This window comes from Nelumbo lutea, chromosome 5 (assembly GCF_056320005.1).
Source record: "Nelumbo lutea isolate HS-2025 chromosome 5, American lotus-T2T, whole genome shotgun sequence".
Taxonomy (NCBI): Eukaryota; Viridiplantae; Streptophyta; class Magnoliopsida; order Proteales; family Nelumbonaceae; genus Nelumbo; species Nelumbo lutea.
The window spans coordinates 14,974,736-14,998,979 of NC_142688.1; the positions used below are offsets into that span (position 1 = coordinate 14,974,736).

The window sequence follows — 24,244 nt, forward strand, 5'->3', positions numbered from 1 at the left end:
TTGATAATTAAAAAGAAATTAATAGTTTATTATTTAAAATGTATAGTTTATATGAATCTGAATTAACAATGAATAATAAAAATTCTACAACTTGTACAGCTGCATCTTCCACTTCTGAACTTGAGTCTAGTAGTGGAAGAGAAAAGTCATTTTTATTTAATAAGTAAGAGCCATAAATCCATTACCTCGAGAATAAGTTCATTTACTAAAATCAAATTTTATTTACAAGCATTTTTTTCCTACTTTAGGTGATTCTTCCTTCACCTCGGAGGGAACAAATAATTTTGATATTCTAACATGGTGGAGTGATCATGCAAAAAGTTATCTAGTTCTCTCCGCCATGGCACATGATCTACTAACCCCTCCAATGTGTATAGTTCCATTGGAGTTTTGTTTTAGTGCATGTATTACGGTGTTAGACGACAATAGAAATTATATAAATGATGAAAGTCTAGAGATGTGCATCTGCTTTAAAGATTGACTGGATGCTGAAGATAGATTACAAGACAAATGAGGGCATGACACTACACTTGATGTTTCACTTGAAACAGATGATCAAAGTTAAGAACAATAGAAGAAATTGATGAAGTCAATATTTTTTGCATATTCAATAGTTGTATAACATTTTTTCAAATTATTGTAAATTTTGTTTTAATTTTATTTAATTTATTTGATATTTAAGTGAATTTAATTTATTTAATTCTATTTTTTCAATTCTTGTATCATTCAAATTTAAGTGAAATAAAATTCCTATTTTTGTTTCAATTTGTTATTCAGTTTGAGCTTTTGTCTCTTTGACTTCTTATTTGGTTAAGTATTTTTTTCATTTCTTAGATTTTTTATTTTTTCAAATAATTCCCAAAGGAAAGTTAAAAATTTTAATTTTACTTGACAAAAAATAAAAAAAAATCAACAATGTCAAAAAAAAAATAAAAAAAGTCTGGCTCGACCTATGGCCCAGCACGACACGACCTACAACCCGCACAACCCCATACGGGCTTGGACCGTGGGCCATGCTGGGCTGACCCCCCAAATTATCCCTTGGGAGGGCAACATGACCCAAGATGGCCTGCGGGCCAACACGGTATGGCCCGTTTTATACCTCTAAGTTTTAAGCCCAATAAAACCTAACATTTTTTTCCAACTAGTTAATTATATAAAGAATACCATAATGGGTCTGCCATAGCTTTTTTTGGATAAAATACAAAAACCTCCCCTAAAATTTTTTACAATCATAAAAATCTCCCCTATAGTTTTATTATAACAAATGCCTCCCCTGAATTTTTGAGAAATTCAACAGAAACCTTCCTTCCATCACTGACCGAGATGGAAAAAAGTTAGAATGATACATCAATTTTTTTTCCAAATATCGATTTTACCCTTTTATGAATTATTTTTACATACAAATCGGTGTCTTCTTATTAGGATCCTCTGCAACTCCTCCAAGTAGCCGACGTCCATAAACAGCTCTCTCTCGATGGAAACACAAAAGCCTCTCCGTATGGAGGTTTTTGTATTTTACCCTTTTTCTTTTTACAAGAGGACCATTCAATTTATCTGGTCTCGATAAGTTACAATAATAATAATAATTGGAAGGCATGTTACCTTCAGTTTCAAATGAGACTACCCGATCATATTTGCTAAAATCTAAGCAATAAATTGAACATTAACTAAGCAGCAACCACAGTTTCAAGCAACAACTCCAGGTCGCTCAACCTGCAAAAACAGGACCCATAAACATGAATGTCAAATTAACGACAAAATTCCAGTATCAACCATGATGACATGGAATCTTTTTTTTTTTTTTTTGATAATTATGATGACATGGAATCATTACCTACCTCACATTACTTAAATCAGGATAAATTGCAATTGCATCCTTGAAATCCTACATTAGTCAAATATCAACTCATCTCAATACGATTCTCAGGTTCAATATTATGAGAAAAATTCAATTATCATTTATCCTTCTTTTATTTAAAACTACTGGTGAATGCAACAGATTTACCTGGTTAGCTGTGGACGATGTGTAAGTTATTAAACATGACATTCCTGCTTTTGTTGCGGCCTAAAAAAAGTAACAAACTTCCACTTAGCCTCGGTTCTCAACCAGGGGTTTCAACGTGCAATGACAAAAGCCAGAACTTATGACAATGACTCAAAAACTGGTACTGAATTGATGAAATTACTGTCAAGCCTAATTAAAATTTACTCAGTCGAGTTGCCCATCCAAGCAACTCTTAACAGTAGTGTATCATCAATCCTTCCAAAGTTTTAATCAGCAACGTTTCAAATGATCATTATGAAGTATGAGATCTACCTGAAGTCCAATGATGCTATCCTCCACCACCAAACAATTTTTTCCTAACACACCTAGCCTCTGCATGGTATAATATTTTACAGGTCTATCACTACAAGTAACCAAGTAAATAGCAAAAGATCATCTGTATGAGAACAAAAGATGGATGATAAATTGAAGATACATTACCTTAGAAGCTGTTAAATAAATTGATGGATCAGGCTTCTTTTCCTTCACGTCATCACCTGCAAATATAGAAAAATGTTGCTTGTTTATCCTTGTAACAGCTCGGAATATACCTCGCCGAACTGGCCAACCTTGTAACAGCTCGGAATATACCTCGCCAAACTGGCCAACCTTGTAACAGTTCGGGATACACCTCGCCGAACTGACCTGCCCTATAGATACCTCCGAACTCAAGACTTCGCCTCGCTCACCACTCCGCATCACCTTCTGGGCACCAAAACCGAACAAGTCGTACCATGCCTGACACTGAGGAAGTCCGTGCCCGAGGGCGCCGCACCTGACTGACTTGGGATCTGACGCTTGGCGGCCGCGCTCTAAACGGACACCTGCCACTGCCACTGACACCGCCATCTCCAGTTAGAGAGACGGTTAGGCAGTGACGGTTCTGTCCCAGCAGAAAGGACGACAACCGAATTGACAAGAGCAAGGGTAATCATACCCGAGCTGACAAGGGCCTCAGAGCGAGTGCGCGAAGTAATTATAAGAGCCCCCTGCCCCCAACAAACGAGGTATGCGAACTTTGCGCTATCTGGTGTTATCTTGCTTTTGAAGGATTCTAACTTGAGCTTCGGAGCCGCTACCCCGGGTTCCCCCCCGGAGCTTCCTCATCTCCTCCGTCTCAGGTTCCCTGCTACCCAGTTCAGAAGCAAGGTCGTTGACAGCTAAGACCGGCCGGATTGCGCTTCATCACAAACAGTGACAGCTATTTACAGTTGTCCATAGACCCAAAGTTGCTTGACCCATGGAGACTCAGGATAACCCTAAACCTTTCTAGTTTTCTTCTTCTGAAAGACAACTTCATATTTTAGGCCCTGTAAAACAGTCAATAAGGTTATTGATGAAATTAATCCCAAATCATTCTTTGACTATGTAATAATTACAGATAAGTTTTTGGTTGAGGTAATCTGTTAAAGGATCATGTATTATTCCTTGTTAAGACCAAAAACGGAAATCATGTACTATGTGGCAACACATGACAGGAGGATATAAATGATCCACAGACCTCTTGCCTGTATCCCTTGAAAGCCTGCTAATTGGTAGGTTGTGTTTTGGTCATTGTTTTTGTTGAATTTGCAACAGCGAGTAAATCGATGGAAAATGAAGTCAAACTACTCCGGAGGGACTTTGTAGCATGGTCTTTGGAACAGTCAAAGACCTATCCAACAATGAGGTTCTTTTTAACAATAAGGATCAAACTTCTCATGTTCTGGTTCAACATTACATGCTAAATTTTTTTCTTCCTGTTCATCTATTATTTGGTTAGATTCACTTGAGCATAAGCAGGTTTCTTCATACACTCATAAGCTCCGTTCATTTGAATAGGTTCATCACTTTTCTTAAGGGTGAAGCTCATTCTTTTCGCATATTTTGGTGTCAGTGAATAGGTTTTCCAGTTAAATATCCAATGAGTCCAAGGTCACACAAAACCAACGCAAGCTGTGCAAGTTAGAACTGTTTTATTCACAAGGTAGCAGTTAACGATTGGATTTGGCTTGTAGAAACTTGTGTTCATGAAGATCTCGTTCTCCTTATCCCTCTCTTTTGTGATGGATACCATTTTTTCTTGTTGAAATTGAAACAACCCTTTCATCCTGAGTACTCTCTTTTTTCATAACTCTTGAATGCTGAAATCTAAGTTTTCCCCAGATTTAAGCACCAAACCTTCCTCAAGTGAATCAATAGGTGCATTATCAGCTTACCATGTAGTTTTTATTTCAACACAGCAAATACACTTGGTTACCAGTAGACTCACTTTCACTTAAATCAATGACTAATAGTTTGCACAACTATTTAGTGAAACCTTCCACCCTTTGATCATTCTTCTACCATTAACTGATGAGAGTTTTAGCAGACACTTTGAGAGTATTCCAATGATAAGAACTTGTTGTCAAGCTTTGCCTTCATCTTTTCCCAAGTTCAGCTTTTTTTTCAAGGCATCATCTTTCTCTAGTTCTTTGAATTTTTGCCACAATAAAAGATGCTCCCAATAAAACATAGGTTTTTTTCAAGGCATCCTTTCACAAGTATAGATTGAAAGAATGCTTCCAACATATCACTTTAATAATAACAATCCATTAAATCAAGCTTCCGTCAAGATCTGAGACTAAAACTAAGCTTCAACCTGTAAATTTTATTGCATCTGCTAACAAATTTATATAGAAGTTCACTCTTTAGTGCTGTCATGCTGTTGGAATTTAAATCAGAATCATGTCAGTTAGTGTCATTTGAAAACCTAACCCTGTTTGAGAAGAGGAATGGATGCTGAAAACATTCTTTTCATAGTTTCTTCTATTGCAAAAGATCTAGAATAAATTCTCTTGTTTTCACCTTTGCTTCTTTTATCTGGCAAGCATCTTGTTCACAAAACAAGAGAACTTATTCTAGATTGTTAGAGTGAGCCGAATAGGGGTAGTTTAGTAATCTCATGTCAGTTAAGTACTTTGCTTATGTGGCTGTTTTTATTAGAGTACTCTGCCCCACACTTAAGTGAGGGCAGTTTAGTCTTTGTAAGTGTAATTAGAACCTAATAAACATTAGGGGGTCGACTGAATGGGAGACTAATCAGTTTCAACTAAACCCTCCTGTTCTCTCTTTCTCTTGTCTTCTTCCTCATCTTCTTCTTCCTTCTTCACTGGTTCGGGTTACTGTAGCTGCTCCAAAACATAGATGAAGGTAAATAAAGGACAACAAGGGAAACCCATGTTACCACCAATTGATGCAGGAGAAAGGCTTTTGAAATGAATATAAGAACTAGACTGGGTTCTGACTTCCAATAAGATTCTAAAGTACAGAAAGGTTTATATGAAATGAAGGGTCAGAAAGATTTATTGTACTGTTACAGAGCAACACATTTATTGTGCTGATCTTGTGACAACTAGAGGGGTGGACATAGTACAAGAGGGGGAGGTCATGCTCCCCGAGGAGGCCGTGGCAGTTCCATGATTAGTCGGGGTGGTCGTGACTCAGGGGGAGGTCGTGGTTGAGGGAAGAATAACTCTACAAGGAAATGTACTCATTGTGGTAGAGAGGGACACACAGTGAATTTCTGTTATGATCTACATGGCCCTCCCTCTAAATGGGCTAATCATGCTGTAGTAGGTGAGGTTGATATCAGTGACGCTAAACTGGCAGACCGAACTCCTCCCACATCTACATCTACCTCTGGGAGGGAGATGGTGAGCGTACCGCGTGATGAGTATGAATGGTTCCTTCAAACTACTTCACAGCATACCACTGCCACACTTGCCCAATCAGGTATTGCTTGCATGTCATCTAAAACCTCTCCCTGGATTATTGACTCTGGAGCCTCAGATCATATGATCGGGACTCCAGGTGTGTTCTCTTCTCTTTCTGAAACATCCACATCACAAACTGTTACACTTGCCAATGGGTCCTCATCCCCCATATGTGGTGTTGGTAATGTTGACATGGCTTTTGTGCCCTTATCATCTATTTTATATGTCCCTAAGTTTCCATTCAATCTTATGTTTGTTAGTAAAATAACCAAAGCTCTTAACTGTTCTGTTACCTTCTTTCCTTCCACTTGTGTTTTTCAAGATCTCAAGACGAGGAAGAAGATTGGTGGGGGGCATGAAGCTGGTGGATTGTATTATCTTGACGATGGTGGATCTTCAATTGCTCTTCAGACTTCACTTACTCCTCTACAATGGCATTGCCAACTGGGACATCCATCTCTCAAGGCTCTCAAGATTTTGGTCCCGTCATTGAGTCATTTGTCAGTTTTGCAATGCGAGTCATGTCAGTTTGGGAAACATCGCCGTGTGTCCTTCAGTCCAAGAGTTGAGAGTCATATGTTGAGTCATTTTTCTTTGGTTCATTCAGATGTTTGGGGTCCAATCAAAATAGTCTTATAATGGGTACAAGTATTTTGTCTCTTTTATTGATGATTGTTCAAGAATGACATGGATTTACTTAATAAAAGAAAGAAGTGAATTGTTTTCCATTTTTTTAAAATTCCATGCTAAAATAAGCACACAATTTGGTGTTCCAATCAAAATTCTCCGTTCAGATAATGGTCGTGAATACTTTCTTACTTCATTTCAACAATATTTAGAACAACATGGCATTATTCATCAGACATCATGTGCATTCACCCCTCAACAAAATGGGGTAGCTGAACGGAAGAACCGTCAGCTTCTTGAAACTGCTCGGTCTATTCTTCACCACATGAATGTTCCTAAACGGTTTTGGAGTGATGTTGTACTCACTGCATGTTTTTTCATTAATCGGATGCCCTCCTTCATCCTTCATGGTCGGTCCCCCTTCTCCATATTGTTTCCCACTTTATCTCCATTCCCATTAATTCCTCGTGTCTTTGGTTGTGTGTGCTTTGTCCACAATTTGAGCCCTGGAATAGACAAGCTAGATGCACGCTCAATTAAATGTGTCTTCATTGGCTACTCACGGACTCAAAAATGGTACAAGTGTTATAACCCCATTACCCGAAAGTGCTATGTCTGCCCTGATGTCACATTTTTTGAGTATGTCCCCTTCTTCTCAAGTCCTGAAGCGCCTTCGTCTCCACCTGTCCTTCCTCTTCCTCTTCCTGCCAGTGATCCAGTTCCAGATGTTGTTGTTGGAGTAGACTCATCACTTCATCACGTGCAGATCACCACCGAACGTCCACCAATCCGGCAAGTGTATACACGTCGAACGACAGCGGCCCCTCCTCCAGCTTCTACCTCATTTGCGGATCCTCTCATGACTCCTATTGTTGAACCTTCAAACCTTGACCTACCCATTGCCTTACAGAAAGGTAAATGCAGTTCTACCCTCCATCCCATTTCCAATTTTGTTTCATTATCTCATCTTTCTACCTCACATTGCCAGTTTGTTTCCCTTTTATCCTCTATTTCCATACCTAACAATGTTCAAGAAGCTCTCAGTTCACCTGATTGGCAATGGACATTGGAGGAGGAACTTTCTACTCTTCAACATACTCAAACGTGGGAACTTACTACTCTCCCACCTGGTAAGCATGTTGTGGGTTGTAAATGGGTGTATACTGTGAAATACTTGCCAAATGGTAGTATGGAGCGTCTGAAGGCCAGACTTGTTGCTAAAGGTTATTCACAGTTGTATGGAGTGGACTACATGGAGACATTCTCTCTGGTGGCTAAGATTGGTTCTATTCGTGTACTAATTTCCCTGGCAGTTATGTATGATTGGCCTTTGTTTCAGCTTGATATAAAGAATGCCTTTCTCCATGGTGATCTTGTGGAGGAGGTATATATGGAGCAACCACCTGGGTTTGTTGCTCAAGGGGAGGATGGTAAGGTATGCAGATTGAAGAAGGCAATTTATGGGTTGAAACAATCGCCGCGTGCTTGGTTTGGGAAGTTCAGTGAAGTGGTGAAGAGTTTTGGAATGAAGCAATGCCAGGTAGATCACTCAGTGTTCAGCTATGACTCAGAAGCTGGAAAGATTTTATTAGTGGTCCATGTGGATGATATTGTCATTACTGGCAGCGATAAATTGGAGATTGACAAATTAAAGGTATTTCTGCAAAATCATTTCCAAACAAAAGATCTTGGAACATTGAAGTATTTCTTGGGAATAGAGGTTGTCAGGTCAAAACAAGGTATAAATCTGTGCCAAAGAAAATATGTTCTTGATCTATTGGAAGAAACAGGACTGTTAGGTGCAAAACCGGCTGAGACCCCTATGGAACCAAATGTTAAGTTGAGCAGTGATACAGGAGAAGTATTTGAAGATCCTGGAAGGTATAGACGACTAGTGGGGAAGCTGAACTATCCGACTATCACGAGACCCGACATATCCTTTGCAGTCGGTGTGGTGAGCCAATTCATGCAGGACCCCCGTATACCTCACTGGGATGCAATTCTTAGAATTGTGAGGTATCTGAAAGGAGCTCCAGGCTGTGGACTATTGTATAAACCAGGAGGAAAACTTGAAGTAGTGGGGTATATAGATGCAGACTGGGCAGTCTCAGTGAATGATAGAGAATCTACTACGGGCTATTGCACATTTCTTGGAGGAAATCTTGTGACATGGAAGAGTAAAAAGCAGACGGTTGTGGCCAGAAGTAGTGTTGAAGCTAAGTATAGGGCCATGGCACATACTACCTATGAGTTAGTGTGGTTGAGGAATCTTCTACAAGAAATTGGGTTTCACATGGATAAACCTATGAGACTGTATTGTGACAACCAAGCTGCACTCCATATCTCATACAATCCTGTATTTCATGAGAGAACAAAGCACATAGAGGTTGATTGCCACTTTGTGAGGGAGAAAGTCCTTGCTGGAGAGATAAAACACAGAACATGTGGGCTCAAATGATCAATGGGCAGATTTGTTTACAAAAGCTCTAAACTCAAGGAAAGTGAGTTGGGATTATATGACATATATTCTCCAGCTTGAGGGGGAGTGTTAGAGTGAGCCGAATAGGGGTAGTTTAGTAATCTCATGTCAGTTAAGTACTTTGCTTATGTGGCTGTTTTTATTAGAGTACTCTGCCCCACACTTAAGTGAGGGCAGTTTAGTCTTTGTAAGTGTAATTAGAACCTAATAAACATTAGGGGGTCGATTGAATGGGAGACTAATCAGTTTCGACTAAACCCTCTTGTTCTCTCTTTCTCTTGTCTTCTTCCTCATCTTCTTCTTCCTTCTTCACTGGTTCGGGTTACTGTAGCTGTTCCAAAACATAGATGAAGGTAAATAACGGACAACAAGGGAAACCCACGTTACCACCAATTGATGCAGGAGAAAGGCTTTTGAAATGAATATAAGAACTGGACTGGATTCTGACTTCTGATAAGATTCTAAAGTACAGAAAGGTTTATGTGAAATGAAGGGTCAGAAAGATTTATTGTACTGTTACAGAGCAACACATTTTGGTTGACAACCAAGTAACAAAATCACCCCCAAAGAAAAGGCGCAGTTGCATCCAAGTCTCTAAGATGAAGGGCTCTGAAAACATCAACCAAGGAAAGGTGAAATTGCTTGACTTATCTAAATAAGAAATGCCCAACATAACCAAACCTTGTGCTTGATATATTTTTTTTTTTTCAGAAATCACTCAAAACAAAATCTTAGAAACTCCAAATGAAACAAAAATGACAAAATAGCAAAAAAACAAATTTTCCTAAACAAGGTTACATGTAAATGACTTTAATTCAACATAGGGACTCTACTATTCCAATTATCACAATACACAACAATAACCTCATTGATTTCCAGCATAAAGCCACATGAAATAGCATATAACTCCATTTAATTTTTCACAGAATTTTATTTCTCAATGCTATGATCTAACATGGTATGGTTGCTGGTCATTGAGAGAGAAATAAAACAGATATGAATTAATTAAAAAATCTAAATTTTCTATTTTTTTAGCAACTAGAAATAGTTTCATTTGTGCTCTCAGATGCAATGAAATACAACAAAGAAGTTATTTCAATTCGCACAGCAACCTAGTCTCAAAAATAAAAAGACTTGCCCTGGGGAACAGCATAGACCATGGGAGCTCCAACATGAAAAAGAAACATGCACAAACACTAGTTTCAAGGGCCCACTAACAGGAGAAATTAACTCCCAATTTGTCCACCTAGTTCTGTTGATCCAACATGGAATTGAAAACTGATAAATTGACAGGTATAAAAGAGCATGAGATAGCTATTATAATGACAAAGCTTGCTTAACTAACTTCTATATATCTCAATTGAGGAAAGCCTCATCTACCTAAACCAAGTCAAAGATCAAAGATCACTTCCAGGAAATAAACAGGTCGCTAATCAGTAAATGAGCAAATGCCATCAAAATTCAAACATGTTAAAAATATGTTATTTTTGCAATCATATGACAAAATTCATCAAAATGCACCCCCCCTCCCTATCATGAAAGCTGGGTTCCTTCCAACCATGTTATCAAAAGAAAAACATACATTGTGCTGCCTCAAAATCTTAGGCAATATGCTAGATTGTCAAATGGCATGAATTGGAATAAGCATTCTCTGATGGAGAAAACACTAGTACAAATATATAGGTTTAATAAACCATTTCCAATTCATGAATTCTATACTTTTTCCTAGACATAAAGTCACCAAGTAAGAGTAATATTAATTTACTAAGAAGCACCTATATTAGCAAGGCATTCATTACAGAATAAATTTACAAAACAATTTCCACATAAAAGCATTAGTCTCATTTTTTTGGCATACTTTTTCATCATATCTTGTTCAAAATCAGAGATCAAGAATCTCAACTTATTTAAGAAGCAGAATTCCTATAAAGAGTAGCCACAACGATGGCCAAAGATCAATCACATAATCTTAATTTTCCCTTTTTGTTTTAGAAAATGCTTCCATCATATCAGGCTCAAGTTTATATATTAAGATTAAAGAATCCCAACATATTGATAAAGCAGTGTAAGTATCAAAAGCATCCAGAATGATAGTCAAGTCTAGTATCAATTAATAAAAAAGAAAATGAGGCAAGAATAAACTGTGGTTCCCCTTTTTCTTTGACATAGTGTTTCCATCATCTTAGGATCATGCTTAGTGATAAAGGGTCCAAAATTACTTGGTTAACAATGTTCCCATCAACAGTAGCAACAACATTTTCCAAGCTATCAGATTTTAAATGTATAGTAGAAACTTTCACCTGCAAGAAAGCAATCGAGACCTTGAAAACGCTCCTACAACAAGCACACAATTATAAATAATAAATCCTACAAGTCAAAGTTGTACACAAGTAAAACCATATGATAGACTCATAAATGTTAAAGTATCATACTGTTAGAGTAAAAGGACTCACAATTCCAATAAGGTTTTCAAGACAGAGAATAACTGAACCTTTGGTTGCTGCAGAGCAAACAGCTAGTTTAATTCCCTACACAAGAGGGAAAATTAATTATTTAAAATTGTTGGGTAAGCTATTGTAAACTTCTTGTTTTAGGGGAAGTTGATCAAATCAGTACAATATGATGGGAAAGAGCCAATGAAACATATAATCTGTACACAGAGAAGACTGCATTTGTAAGGAATGCATGAAAAATCAAAATGTATTAGTAGGACTTAAGTAGCAGATTGATATATAAGAGAGAAATACAGAAAATAAAAGGGGTTAATGTTCCAAGGTGGAGTTATTGTAATTTAAGTTATCTAATTAATCTTACAGCAGCCTTGGCTTCATCCATCAGTCTTATGACTCCGGGTCTGGGTTTTACCTGCACATAAAAGTATCAACTGCATTCTTTACAATGACCAGTAAATTTACAGACACACTAACTGATCAACATAGAATAGAATAGGTAATTTTATCCTTACAGATCCAGATCTGATTATTTCCTTGTACCTTTCAGTTTTCCAGTCCTATGAAAGTGTAAAACATTGTCAGAATGCAAATAGAGTGTATACATTTCTATGACTGAATACATACATAAGGATATAGATATGTATGGGAATAAGCCACATGCTTATTATGCAGAACAGAGAAACTGGAAAAGCAAATTAAGAAGTAACTAAGAAACTAAAACACATACGACTGCTTATTAAGAAGCCACATGCTTATTATCCAGACTGAATATGATAAGTTTATTTCGTCATCAAAGAGAACTAATTTAGCAATGTTGTTATTGAAAAAAAAAAAAAAAAAACTATGGGTTGATAAGCTTGCATTCTGAAATGTTGCTTTCCTTCAAACAGATATAATATGCAATGTTAGTCTCCTGGGGTTCCAATTGCAAATAATGTTAACAGGTGACTTCATAAGATACAACTATTAAGTCTTACTAATAACAAGGAGATTTCAATAAGAACAAAAACGAATAACTCAAATTGATCAACAGGATATCAGCAGACATACCTGAAAGGTGTCAATTAGCTTCTCTCTGGCATTATCGTCTTCCGGAGGGGTTTCAGAGATTGATGAAGATGGCCATCCATTCTCCTTAAAATACCTGATAATCAACAAGACATCAATCAACAAAAACGGCACAAAAGAAATTAAAAACTTTGAAGGCCAAAACTACATTCAAGAAAAAAAAAAAAAAAAAGAAAGAAAGAAAGAAAAACGAATGAAAGAATAACAAACCATCTCATTTTAGGTTTTCCCCCACCAATCCGATTTTGGAGTTCGTCGTAAAATGCAGAGTCCCAGTAAAGAGGCTGTGGAGAGGAAGATGGACAACGAACATCGAAATGAGCAAAAGCATCGTTATAGGCTTGTCTATGCAAATGCTCGGACTCGAGGATCACGCCGTCACAGTCGAAGATGAGAGCTTGAAGGGCGGACGAAGCCGATATGGAGAGCGGTTTCTTCAAAGATCTTCTGCTGTGAAACGTAGAAGAGCGAAGCCTACGAGGAAGCAAGATAGAACTGGGGAATATTAAGATGGAGGTAGAGGTGGATGGAGTGAAATCGGCGAGGAAAGGGGATGTGAAACGGCGAGAACTGGAGGAACCGGGAGGGAGGAGTTGAGACAGCATCGAAGACGATGACGACGCCATCTCTCTAAGCTGTATTGGATTCACTGAACTCTCGCGAGACAGACACCGAGGGAGTGTGAGCTCCGAAGTTAGGATGAAAATCTGGCGGGTAGCTCGTGTGGCTAGCAATGTTTGGCAGTAATAACGGAAAAATACGGACAGATCTAATGTAGATTTCTGATTTTGACTGTAGAGTTATAAACATTCAAAGCGTCAAAAAAAACCTCACACTATACACCAATGTCCGAAAACCTCCCCTCCACACACCAATGCCCACCTTGGCATCAATTCCAAACTGACATCCATCTCAACTGTATTTTGAGCTTAGAAATTCAGACCGTGGGCTGAACCGTCTCCCTAATTTTAATGGCTATTCTATGGATTATAAACCTACCGTTATTAACCGTTAAAGCCGTTAAAAACAAGCGCGGAAAGACATATTTGTGCCCGTCTTAGGAGGGGGCTTGAGCTTTCAGGCAGCGGCTACTTGCTTTCTACATGGAAAGCCTATAAATTATGTTTGGTGAAAGCCCCGCAAAGCCAGCATACGCCCTAATTCGGGCTTCTGATGTTTCGAGCTGGGCCCCCACATAAAATTGTTAGAAGTTGTATTTATTTGGTAAAACTTTGAAAAGCCCAAATCATTTCCAATCTATCAAAAAAAAGCCCAATGGTTTGATGGCCCATTGAGCGAATAAAATATGGAGCTATTTCAAATTTCAACCTCTGGGTAGTCTATAGGCCTGATCATGGGCCGGGCTGGGCTTAGCATCAATGTTACAGGCCTCAGCCTAGGCCTTAGCCCGGCACTCAGGCCTAATTTTCAAGCCCAGGCCCGGGGCCTATTGGGCTAGGCCGGGGTTCTGGGCCTAATGGAATTGGAATTGAGACTTTTTTTCACTAATCTCAGATTCTCGAATGTGGTTATAATCTATTTTCTCTTTTTATTCAAGATAAATAAAAAAAAAAAAAAAGAATTTATGAACTGAATAGAATAAAGAGGAAACAACTGGATTGGGTGATAACTGATATGAAATCAATCAATCACCCAACACACAAGAAAGACATTCAAATTGATTGATATGAAATCAATCAATCACCCAAACTAACACCGTGATTTTCTAATTTTATCCCTATTAATAATACAAAAAGCCAAACTAAAATATACCCCATTATTTAAAAAAATTTTTAAATAGAATGATCAATGGCTCTTCGTTGAACAGCCAAATTAACATATACCCCATTATATCTATTAACCATTATTAAATATTTAAATAAAAAAATTAAAAATGAAAATGATCAATTCTAGAACACCCTGATTTTTATTTATATATCTATCCTATTAATAATACAACTTTGAATGGATTGACAGCCAATCTAACAAATTCACAGGTTTTTATTTTACCCTTATATACAAGAGAAATAATTACCCAAATTCTGAATATGTGAACATCCAAGTTCTCTACGTGATGGTTATCCTATTAAAATAGTCACGATGTTGATTAAATTTTTATCAACCCTGATTTTTATTTCCAATCAATGGCTCTTCATTGAACAGCCAAACTAACATGATGTTGTATAATTGGGGCTTGACCTAGAACTTGCACAAGGTTGAGACCGAATTATTAGGAATGAGCCTACATTGAACTTAAAACTGGACCAGCCTTCTCGACTTGCATCCCTAAGATGGAAAGAGAGAATGAGACATCAGACTTGACAAGTCCACACAAGACCAATATCTTCAAGAAATGACACCTCTGTCCTTGGTTAAATCAGATATGACGGAAATGACACGTCTGTCCGTGGTTAAAGCAGACGTCGTAGCTGACTAGACTCCAACATGACGTTCCAATTTTCGAATATCCTGTTCCTGTCGTTCCCACCGGAAAAAGTATTTCTATCATTCAGGACTAGTGTTTGGGTGTGACTCCAATCCGGCCCAATGTAAGGCTGGATCTATCTCTTTTTATATTTAAAATGCCTGATTTTAACAAGAAAAATGAGATGAGTCCTTTTAAAACAAGGAACGCCAAATGCAGTCTAGGTGGATTTTGTTTTCCACCGGAAAAAGTATTGTGGATTGGATTTTTTACAGACCGGCCGGAGGGTCTACGTATGTTATGGACCGACTAATGCGAGTTCCTGGCCACGCTGCATATATCTGATTCTCATGTCTTACAACTAAGAACTGGATCAACATGTCAAAGGATCCTGATAATTCCTGACCAAATAGGATTGAGCCACGGTGGTCCAACTGACCCAGCGGTTGAAGGAAAAGTCCGGGCCTCAGCGAGCTGGTTTAAGATGCATGTATTCAGATTTCAGTCGTTATGAGTTGTGACAATATAGTATATGTTTGGCTGCTGTATATGTCTGAGTTGGAAGCGTTGTAGGACGTTTCCTGAGACAATAACCACCACTTCTGTTTGTCTTGTTACAAGTGTTTTATGTCTGTTTTCAGTATTGGTATCCATTATAAAAAGTTTATATCATGTCCTCGTTGGCAGTAGTGAATTCTAAATTGAAAAAATGTTGAATTCGGCATTTCCTTAGGTCATGCCTTCTTGATTTTCAAGGTGTGGTTTGGAGTACCATTTTTTATGGAAAAATGGTTTCAAACATGTTACCATTTTTTAAAGCACTGATTTTTCCAACGTGGCGCTGATGTGTCACCGTTTTCTAGAACAACAACATTGATGGCAAAACACCATTTATGTCATGCGTGCCGTGGCTCATGATCCTGATCGGGATGCATGAGTGCCACCACATACATACATATATCTACCTATGTACTTTTTCATCCTCCACTCTGCTAGTTGCTACTTCCCTCTCACATAGGGGGTGTTCTTTTTCTGGATTTTGTGAGGGGGAAAGTTGGTATTGATTAAGAATCCTATTTTTTATTTTTGTAGATTTATGTGAAGACTAGGGAAAGTTTATTTTCCTGAGTATTACTTACCCACGTCTCCTAAGTGGGTAAATAACTTTCCGACCTAAGGGGAAATAGTCAACACTTGAATATGATAAAAATACCTCTTTTAATAATGAATTTTTATGACTGAAATAATCATTGAGTTATTGCCTTAATATGGATAAATGTATAACTTAATAAAAAGCAAACAGGGGCCAGAGTATTCACAACTCACAATCCTTTATAAACTATTGATTTTGAGATGGAAATAGCCTAACTATTTTGTAACAGAATCAAGTGAATCTCTAAGCATGCAAATGTTAAAGAATACTGGCCATTTCAAGTTCTCACTCTCCCTTCACATCAGATCATCATAGGATGTATATACTCTATAGCGTGTGGAGAGAGAGAAAGAGGGGAAGGGTGGCAGGGTGCTATCGTCAATCGCAAAACAAGTAAAAGCAGAGGAAGAAAACCCATCTTAATTAAGCAGCCATAATTAAATGAGACACAGTACGCCTGTTACAGCTTCTATACAGTATAAGAAGATACAGTAAATTCCCATCGAATTAATGTGCCGTGCCACTAAAAATAAATTCCTAAGGGAGGCAGGGGCCCTGTTCAACAAGTTAATAGTAAAGCAAAAGTAAGACACAACTGTCAACAATGATAAAAGAAACCCATTTTGAGGAACATTACATGACCATCACAAATTACAAGTTTATGCATGTCTCCTCTGCAAGTCTAAGATGAAACCCATCTCCATTTTCAGGCTCAGGCTCAATATGACCCTCGAATCCACTCTTCTAAGGGTTGAATAGTCGATTGCCGCATTGGCACTTCCAACATAACGGCTTGTAATTGGCGAACTTTCTGCCTCCCGCCGATGGCGACGACTCCAAGTAGTCCATAGGATTCGTTCTCCCAAAACTGGGTTGGTATCGGTTGCGTTCCGGGAGAGTTGGCACCTGAACCGCTATGCAAGGGTGGCACTCGTTGCACTTGTAATGGCAAGTTGGAGGGGTCGAACCCAGCCTCGTTTTCTCTTCCGTTATCAAACCCTACACAGTAAGTACACACAAGCAAGAAGCAACTCCATTAAATAAATATATCACTTATGATGGAAGGTTAGAAGCTGGAATTAATTCAGGAAGATGAGAACCGACCCACACCCAGAATAACAAATCAGAAGATACTCAAGTCGGTTCTATACTCTTACTTTTACCTCAAGAGAGACAGAAGGGGGCCGCTGGGGATCTACACAAGAAGCTGGAGAATTGAGAAGATAGAGAACTGTAAGGATTACTGTAGTTCTGTAGAGGAGGTTTGATGAGTTCACAGTAAAACTCATGGTCATGGAACCATCTCATCTCATCTCACCCTTGAAAATTAACCAAAGATCATTAACAGACAGCAGGAACCAAAATTAACCAAAGATCATAACAGAGAGCAGGAACCAAAGAACAATATTTTTTTTGTTGGTTATTTGAGAGAGAGAGAGAGAGAGAGAGAGAGAGAGAGAGAGAGAGAGAGAGAGAGATTTGGTGGAAGCTACATTTTATTGTGATGAATTGCGAAAGGCTGAGAAGGGTAGCATAAATTGATCATAAGTCTGAGCTGATGAGAAGAGAACCAGTGAAAAGAACAGGGCATGCAGAGGAAAACAAATGAGCAGAATCCACCTTAGATAATAGATAGCGGCAAAGAGCAGAACACGGGCTTGTCATTTTTAATATTTCTTCTCTTTCCCTCTTGAGGCAGGCTCAGGCTGGTTATCAGAAGCTGTATGGAAAACGAGAGGCTTATGGGAGGCTTTATACATAGCAAAAGTAAATGGATAACTAAAATTTAAACAAAAAAAACAAGGGAGAAGTAGTTGAAAATTGAAATCTCATTTAATATTAAAAAAATTTACCAAAAAATAATTATATTAAAAATTACTTTCCCCCCGAGTTGAAAAAGGCTACAGATTTATTTTCCTTAGCCTTTAGATCAAAACAAATTGAATAGGGATAAAAAAGCAGTCCATTTCCCTATAAATTAAAGTCGATTTGAAGGAAAATAATAATAATAATAATAATAGAATAAGGGGCGATGACGCTATGATGGATTGAATGAAGCAGAAAAGGTGAAGGAGTGAAGGAGTGAAGGAGATGGAGAGCAAAGAGAGGATGAGGAGGAAAGGAAGCAAAGCAAGACTATAGCTTTTTAGTGTATTGAATAGTACAAAAGGCTGTCTTGTATGAACAAATAAATCATGTAAATGGATACAGGTGGTGATACGGTCATCCACGGGTGGACCAACATTTTCAGCTTATTGCCACCCTACCCTACTCGCTAAAGTGTAACCTATTCACCCCTACAGGAGAGCTGCTGGAGCCTGGAGCTGGGGCGGTGAATGGTGATGGGTGGTCTAAATGGGAGGGAACAGAAACCAGAGTTGACTGATTCACGTGTTGTGTTGTCATTAACAACAACAGGACCAGGCTTTTCACCTCCAAGCTTCAAGCTTGAGCCACCCTGCTGGTATTTACGTTTTTAATTGCAATTTTTCTTTTTCCCTACGTTTCTTATTTGCAGCATTCAGTGTTGCATGTCGTAATTAGTGAGTCAACCAAACAGCACAGATGACAGAAAAAAAAAAAATGTTGCAGAGACCGCCCTGATCAGAATTCAGATACAAGAGAAGAGACAAACAGAGATAGCAGTGCCAGTGAGCTGCGTAGGTTAACGCCTTAAGAACAGAACATCAGTAGAAGTTTTTGTTGAGTTACTTGTTTCTTCTTATTCTTCTTCCACTATTCTGAATTCCTCAGATGAAAGCGATCCAGAGTGAGGTTGCTTTGACCGTTGATCGAAGAGGACACAATGAAAAATAAACTGCTATTTAACTCCGAAGTTGGCATATTTTGGCTGCTAACTCAAAAACTCTTCCTACAACCCTACCCACATGCCACGTACTACTCCATCCGCACATCTGAAAGTTTCCGAGAGATGTCCCAAATGTGTGGCTGTAGGGCCACGTGGGTAGGAGGTCGAGTTTGGTTGTGTACGTACCATTATCATTTTTACTTTGCAATGTTAACACTTCAAGTTTTTTTGGTGAAAAATACTTTGAGTTTATTTATACAATTTTTTTCTACCGTTGCTGCTCCTTGAGGAATTTGATCCTTTCCTCTATAAATGTCAACTCTCATCTTTATATTTTTTTAGTGGAAGTGGATATTTTATGTGATTTGATAAGACAATTTCTCTAAAACATTGTATTGATAAATCCAAATTGTTAAGTAGAAACGGAAATTGTACCAAGTACAATTAAGTTAAAATGCATTATATTCTTCTATTTTATATATACAGTATATTGGAAGTATGTTGGAAGTGCTTTGTTGGGAGTAGATTCGGATTTATATTTATAAATGTAAATCGATATAAAACTTTGTTGTCGATAACTCTATACCTAATTCACTTTTTCAGCTGTTTGTTTCAGATGTAAAGTTTACAATCAATGTAAACCACTTTTTATTTGACTTTTTCATCTTAAATGAATGTAAATGATACATCAGTATTATCAATATACATTTACGTGGTTTCTTATTTTAAAATTTTCCAATGGTCCAGAAAATTTTAAACCTATGAACTTTTACATAAATTTTTTTTTATTGATTAACTTTACACAATAGATTTTTTCATCAAATTCAAACACAACCTTAAGGTCAAACCCTTGCATGTGACTATCATGTATGTTCCACACATGACCTAGATCGGTTGGATGATGATTTATGGTTATCACTTTGAAAATCCAAATCATTGATTTAATTTCGTAATCATTAGGATATTAATTCATTGCTATGGGAAATCACTTCAACAGCCTTGATCTTTGTGTTAAGTTGATGCGTTATTTGCACGGTCTATATAATTAATTGACATCTTGCTATCATTTGGTTGGTTGAGATTAATTAATCAATCCTACATCCGTTGATTTGATTTCTTATTTGGAAGGGTTAATCTAGTTGAAATCTAAGTAAATAACTTGAACGGATGAAATCAATTGACAAATCATAAAAGACTACTTTGATGGTCTAGATCTTTGGTTTATTTTATACATAACTTTATTTGATATAGATTTTTTACAAATTTTGGTACTTGAATGGCCAAGATTAGTTAATTTTGGTAAATTGAATAGATAGTCAAGATTGACATTTTTCTGATTGGACATCACTTTGGCGGTCTGCTTTTTTTTTTTTTTTTTTGGGTGGGGTGAGGTGGGGCAGTCGAATTATTCACAATTTTAGTACATCACATAAATGGTTGAGATTAGTTCATTGACCAAAAGAGACTACTTTAATTGTAGGTATTCTTGACTAGAAATTTCTCTTTTAGTCATAATATATGGGTATAAAATGGAAAAAGAAAAAGAAAAAGGATCAAAATGGTTTTCTAAAAGAGACGAAGGCATTTTTAGATTTTAGGAATGTACAACAATGCACTTAATATTCACAATGTTAAATTCCTTTTAATGAAACTAATAAATGTATACGTGCTTTGTACGTGGCAATTTTACATGGTAATAATTATAATAATAATATAAAAATTTCTATAAATTTGATGTTTTTTATTTTTTTATATTGTTTTTTGTTTTTATTATTAATTAGATGCAAGGTGCAAAATTCAAATCTGATTATATAAACACCTCATCCAAATATATGATAATCAAATTGAATTGTGAAGCTTGAAGTACTACTTTTCACCTCATCCAACTTTTGATTCATTTATAAAAAAAATGTAAGATTTAAATAGAGAGAATTGAATAAAGTGAAAAGTAGTAGCTCAATTTACAACTAAAACCGTACAACTAAACAAGGACTAAATTCAAAAATGGGTATTTTAGTCACTGTTTTAAAAATCGGACCAAACCGGAATGTTGAACCATTTGTCCCAAGAATCGATCAGGCCATTGGTTCTATTTTGGCCCTAAATCACTATTTTACAAAAAAAAAAGAAAAACATTAAAATGGTTAAAGAACTGTTGACCCAGACTGTTTAACCGTTAAAATGTTCAACCCAATTAATAGTCAAAAATAGTTATGGTTTTAGTTTTTACATTTTTTTATTTTGAGTTTTCTCATTTCTGTGATTCTTTTTAAGTTATAATAGCAAAAAAAAAAATTGTAACTCCAATGAAAAAATCGAAAAATTGATGCAAGAGATGAGAGATTAAACACCAATCTCATATTAAAATATGAGATACACCAATGAAGCAAATAATCTAGGATTTGAGAGGGATTTAGAGAGATGTAAAAAAAGGCCAAATGGTGTTGTAGCAGCAATGATGATGAACATGGAGATAGCAATCGCTGGTTATGCAACAACGATTAGTGAACATGGTGACAACCACCTCCTGCAATGCGATCCACTCAAACTGGATAGTCAAGCCACTGACCCTAAAACTAGAGGCTGAAGTGGTTTCATTTCTATGTTAAATCTAGATTTTAGTCAAAAGAAAGCTCTACAATCTTATTCTTATTTTTAATTGTAGTGTAAATACAAAATTATTTTTTTTGTGTGTAAAAATAATTATGATATGCCACTCCTACTTTTTGTATAATATGATAAATACATGACATTATACATGTGCTTGAATGTTTTTTTTTTTCATTTTTGTATTTTTATATTTTATTAATTTTTATTATTTATTTATGACATTAAAGATTAACACATTTAACCCAAAAGTTGAACTATTTATTATTAATTTTTATATTTCATTTTTTATTAGTTCTAAATTATGTATTTCATTTTCATTATCAATAAAAATAATCATTATTTATTATACTTATTTTTTAATTTGATTAATAAAAATACCATAAATGTGTCTAATTTTTTCTACATTTTTTTTTGTAAATTTCTATATTTATATCCATTTTAAATTTTTTATTACCTAAGTATGACTTCATAGGTTGATCAATTTGATTCAAATGGTTGAATTGTTTAGCCACCACTTGGATAAAGAATGGTTTTGTTTTTTAGTCACTTTTAAAATATAGGGTTTATATTGTTAAAAATATTGTCATAGATCTAATTAATAGCATTTATTAGTGAAAATTAACTTAAACATATACGATTTAATAAGAGAAAATGGGATTTAATACCTTAAGTATAAGATTTAATGAAATGGTATTAAATAAGGTGGAAAGTAATAATTGAAGTTACATTTTCAACCCTTACAATTAGAGATGAATTAAATATAAAAATATGACCATTATAATAGCCATTAAAACTGACATTAAAATTATAATAAAATAATTTTTATGCTATTCTTCAAACAAAAAATAAAAGATAATTTTAGTCTAAAAAATCACAATGCATCCATACTTGTATATATAATATAAATATAAATGATAATAAAAACATCATGATAGAAAAGTACAAGAGGGTTAGTGCAGCGAAACAATACAGGAGGCTAAGTGTCACACAGCCTGAGGGAAAAGGGGCTTTATTCATCCAAGAGAGCACATATTCACTCCTACCGTGGTCAGACGATTATGCATTGTTTGATAATCTAAAAATCCCCTACCTTTTCAAATGAATAGAGAAATTACAAAGATATTTAAAAATAGATTGAAATTGACAACAAGACTTCCTATATTCACTTCTCTTTCAGGTGAACCCATAGAAAATTTAGGTTATTATCATAAATCCAGTTCACTAAGTTGCATATGAACCCTACTCAATAAAAAGAAAAGAATATTAATGATCAAATATCTATTTAATTGAATCCTATCTGTTTCAGCCCTAGGGCCCAGAATTTTACTGTTCCTATCTGACCAGTGACCACCATCAGGAGACCAGCCGTCCTGCTGAAACCCTTTTCCCTGCCAGAAAATTACAAACGAAAACTGTGACTCATATTGGGCCTCTTTATTTACAACAAAAGCACTAGAAAAAGGTTGATGGATTGTTTTGTTGTTATTGTCACGATACGACAGAATATCAGCTGGATCGCTTAACAAATGGATTAATGTTGATCGATTCTCAGGATTTTCGCCATTTGGACTAGATTTGAGATTCCCTGATAAAAATCATCCAACGGTTCAGAATTCAGAAAGGTGTGAAAGGGCATTTGCACGAGTCCGGATCTCCTGTCCACAAGAAGTCTGCCCATGTTTATCGCAGCTACATCTCATCATGAGATGTTCTCAATTCACCGGGTAATGTATTATGGGTTGGCGTGGGCAGAATTCTAATGGGCAAAGGATCGGAGTCCATTTGCACAGGTAGTCGGTTCTCATGTGGGACCACTACTGCCACTGACATACACGTGGCCCAATTAACTAGCGCGTAGATTATTTGCTAATCTTGACTCAGAAGATATTTATGTCGTACCTTACAACTTTACAAGTGGAAAGGTAAACAAGTTGGACATTGCGCTATACCATCTTGCAATCTCTTTCTGTATGTGTAAAATATCCAACTTTTGGGCTCGAATAGGCCCATGCACAAAACCCTTACTAGCTGAAAGCCTCTGAAACTGAGCTCAATTCAGGCTACCAATTCAAAAAGGATCACATTGACATCCATATATAAACTATAATTTCTATAAAGATGTCAAAAGGACCAGGTTGATCCAATGAAGGGTCTTGGGCTCGGATACATTACTATTTACTGCATTGTACAAACGATTAAACGTGGGCTTAGCTCTTTCTGTGCTACCTATTGGAGGGCCCATATAAGGCCTTGTCACAGGACACAGGCTGCATCCTCTTTCCGGACCACCGGTAAGCATTTACAACTGTTTCTAGAAAACACAACTTGGCCTAACCCAGCCATAAACATCCTCAACAATTGTTATCATGAACAGGACTTTCTAAGGTAGTGTTAGGTTTGGTGTTTATCTCGTGGCCAGGACCATTACGGTATAGTCTACGGGATGAACCTGTTCAGCTGGTTGTAGATGGGCCCAGTCCACGCTATATCATGGACTGGTCCTGTCGACACTGCAATTTAGCGGCAACGGAAAAATATCGTGATTAGGGCCCGTCTATAATCTATTCTTTGATCCCCTACTTCACACTCTCTTTGAAACCCTATTCTGCTTCACATTTTACCGTTGGAGATCTCCATCACCCGCTGAAGCTCTCCACTGCTGCAACTCTCCTCCACCGGTCGACCACATTTTATCAACTGCTTAAATATTATTTTTAATATTTTTGTCAATAAAATATTAATTATTTTACTTAATTTTTTAATATTTTTATCAATAAAATAATATTTAAAATTTTAATTATTTTACTATTATTTTTATAAAAATTAATATTAATTCATT

At 36.7% G+C, this 24,244-nt stretch overlaps 1 protein-coding gene and 1 long non-coding RNA gene across 2 annotated transcripts; both read right to left on the reverse strand.

Annotated features, from left to right (window-relative positions):
• Positions 1 to 1,480: 1,480 nt before the first annotated feature.
• Positions 1,481 to 13,299, reverse strand: LOC148850533 (Haloacid dehalogenase-like hydrolase (HAD) superfamily protein). The gene is made up of 11 exons (XM_088945112.1): positions 12,619 to 13,299; positions 12,391 to 12,484; positions 11,853 to 11,897; positions 11,702 to 11,752; positions 11,341 to 11,415; positions 11,188 to 11,221; positions 2,489 to 2,544; positions 2,321 to 2,380; positions 2,009 to 2,068; positions 1,842 to 1,888; positions 1,481 to 1,716 (listed from the first exon to the last, which is right to left on the reverse strand). The coding sequence occupies exons 1-11, from the start codon at positions 13,032 to 13,034 to the stop codon at positions 1,671 to 1,673; spliced, it is 984 nt and encodes a 327-aa protein (XP_088801238.1). The 5' UTR covers positions 13,035 to 13,299; the 3' UTR covers positions 1,481 to 1,670.
• Positions 13,300 to 16,405: 3,106 nt separating this feature from the next.
• Positions 16,406 to 18,149, reverse strand: LOC148850534 (uncharacterized). Its single transcript, XR_016098800.1, has 2 exons — positions 17,150 to 18,149; positions 16,406 to 16,985 (listed from the first exon to the last, which is right to left on the reverse strand). It is a non-coding gene; the product is annotated as an uncharacterized LOC148850534 (long non-coding RNA).
• Between the last annotated feature and the right edge of the window lie 6,095 nt (positions 18,150 to 24,244).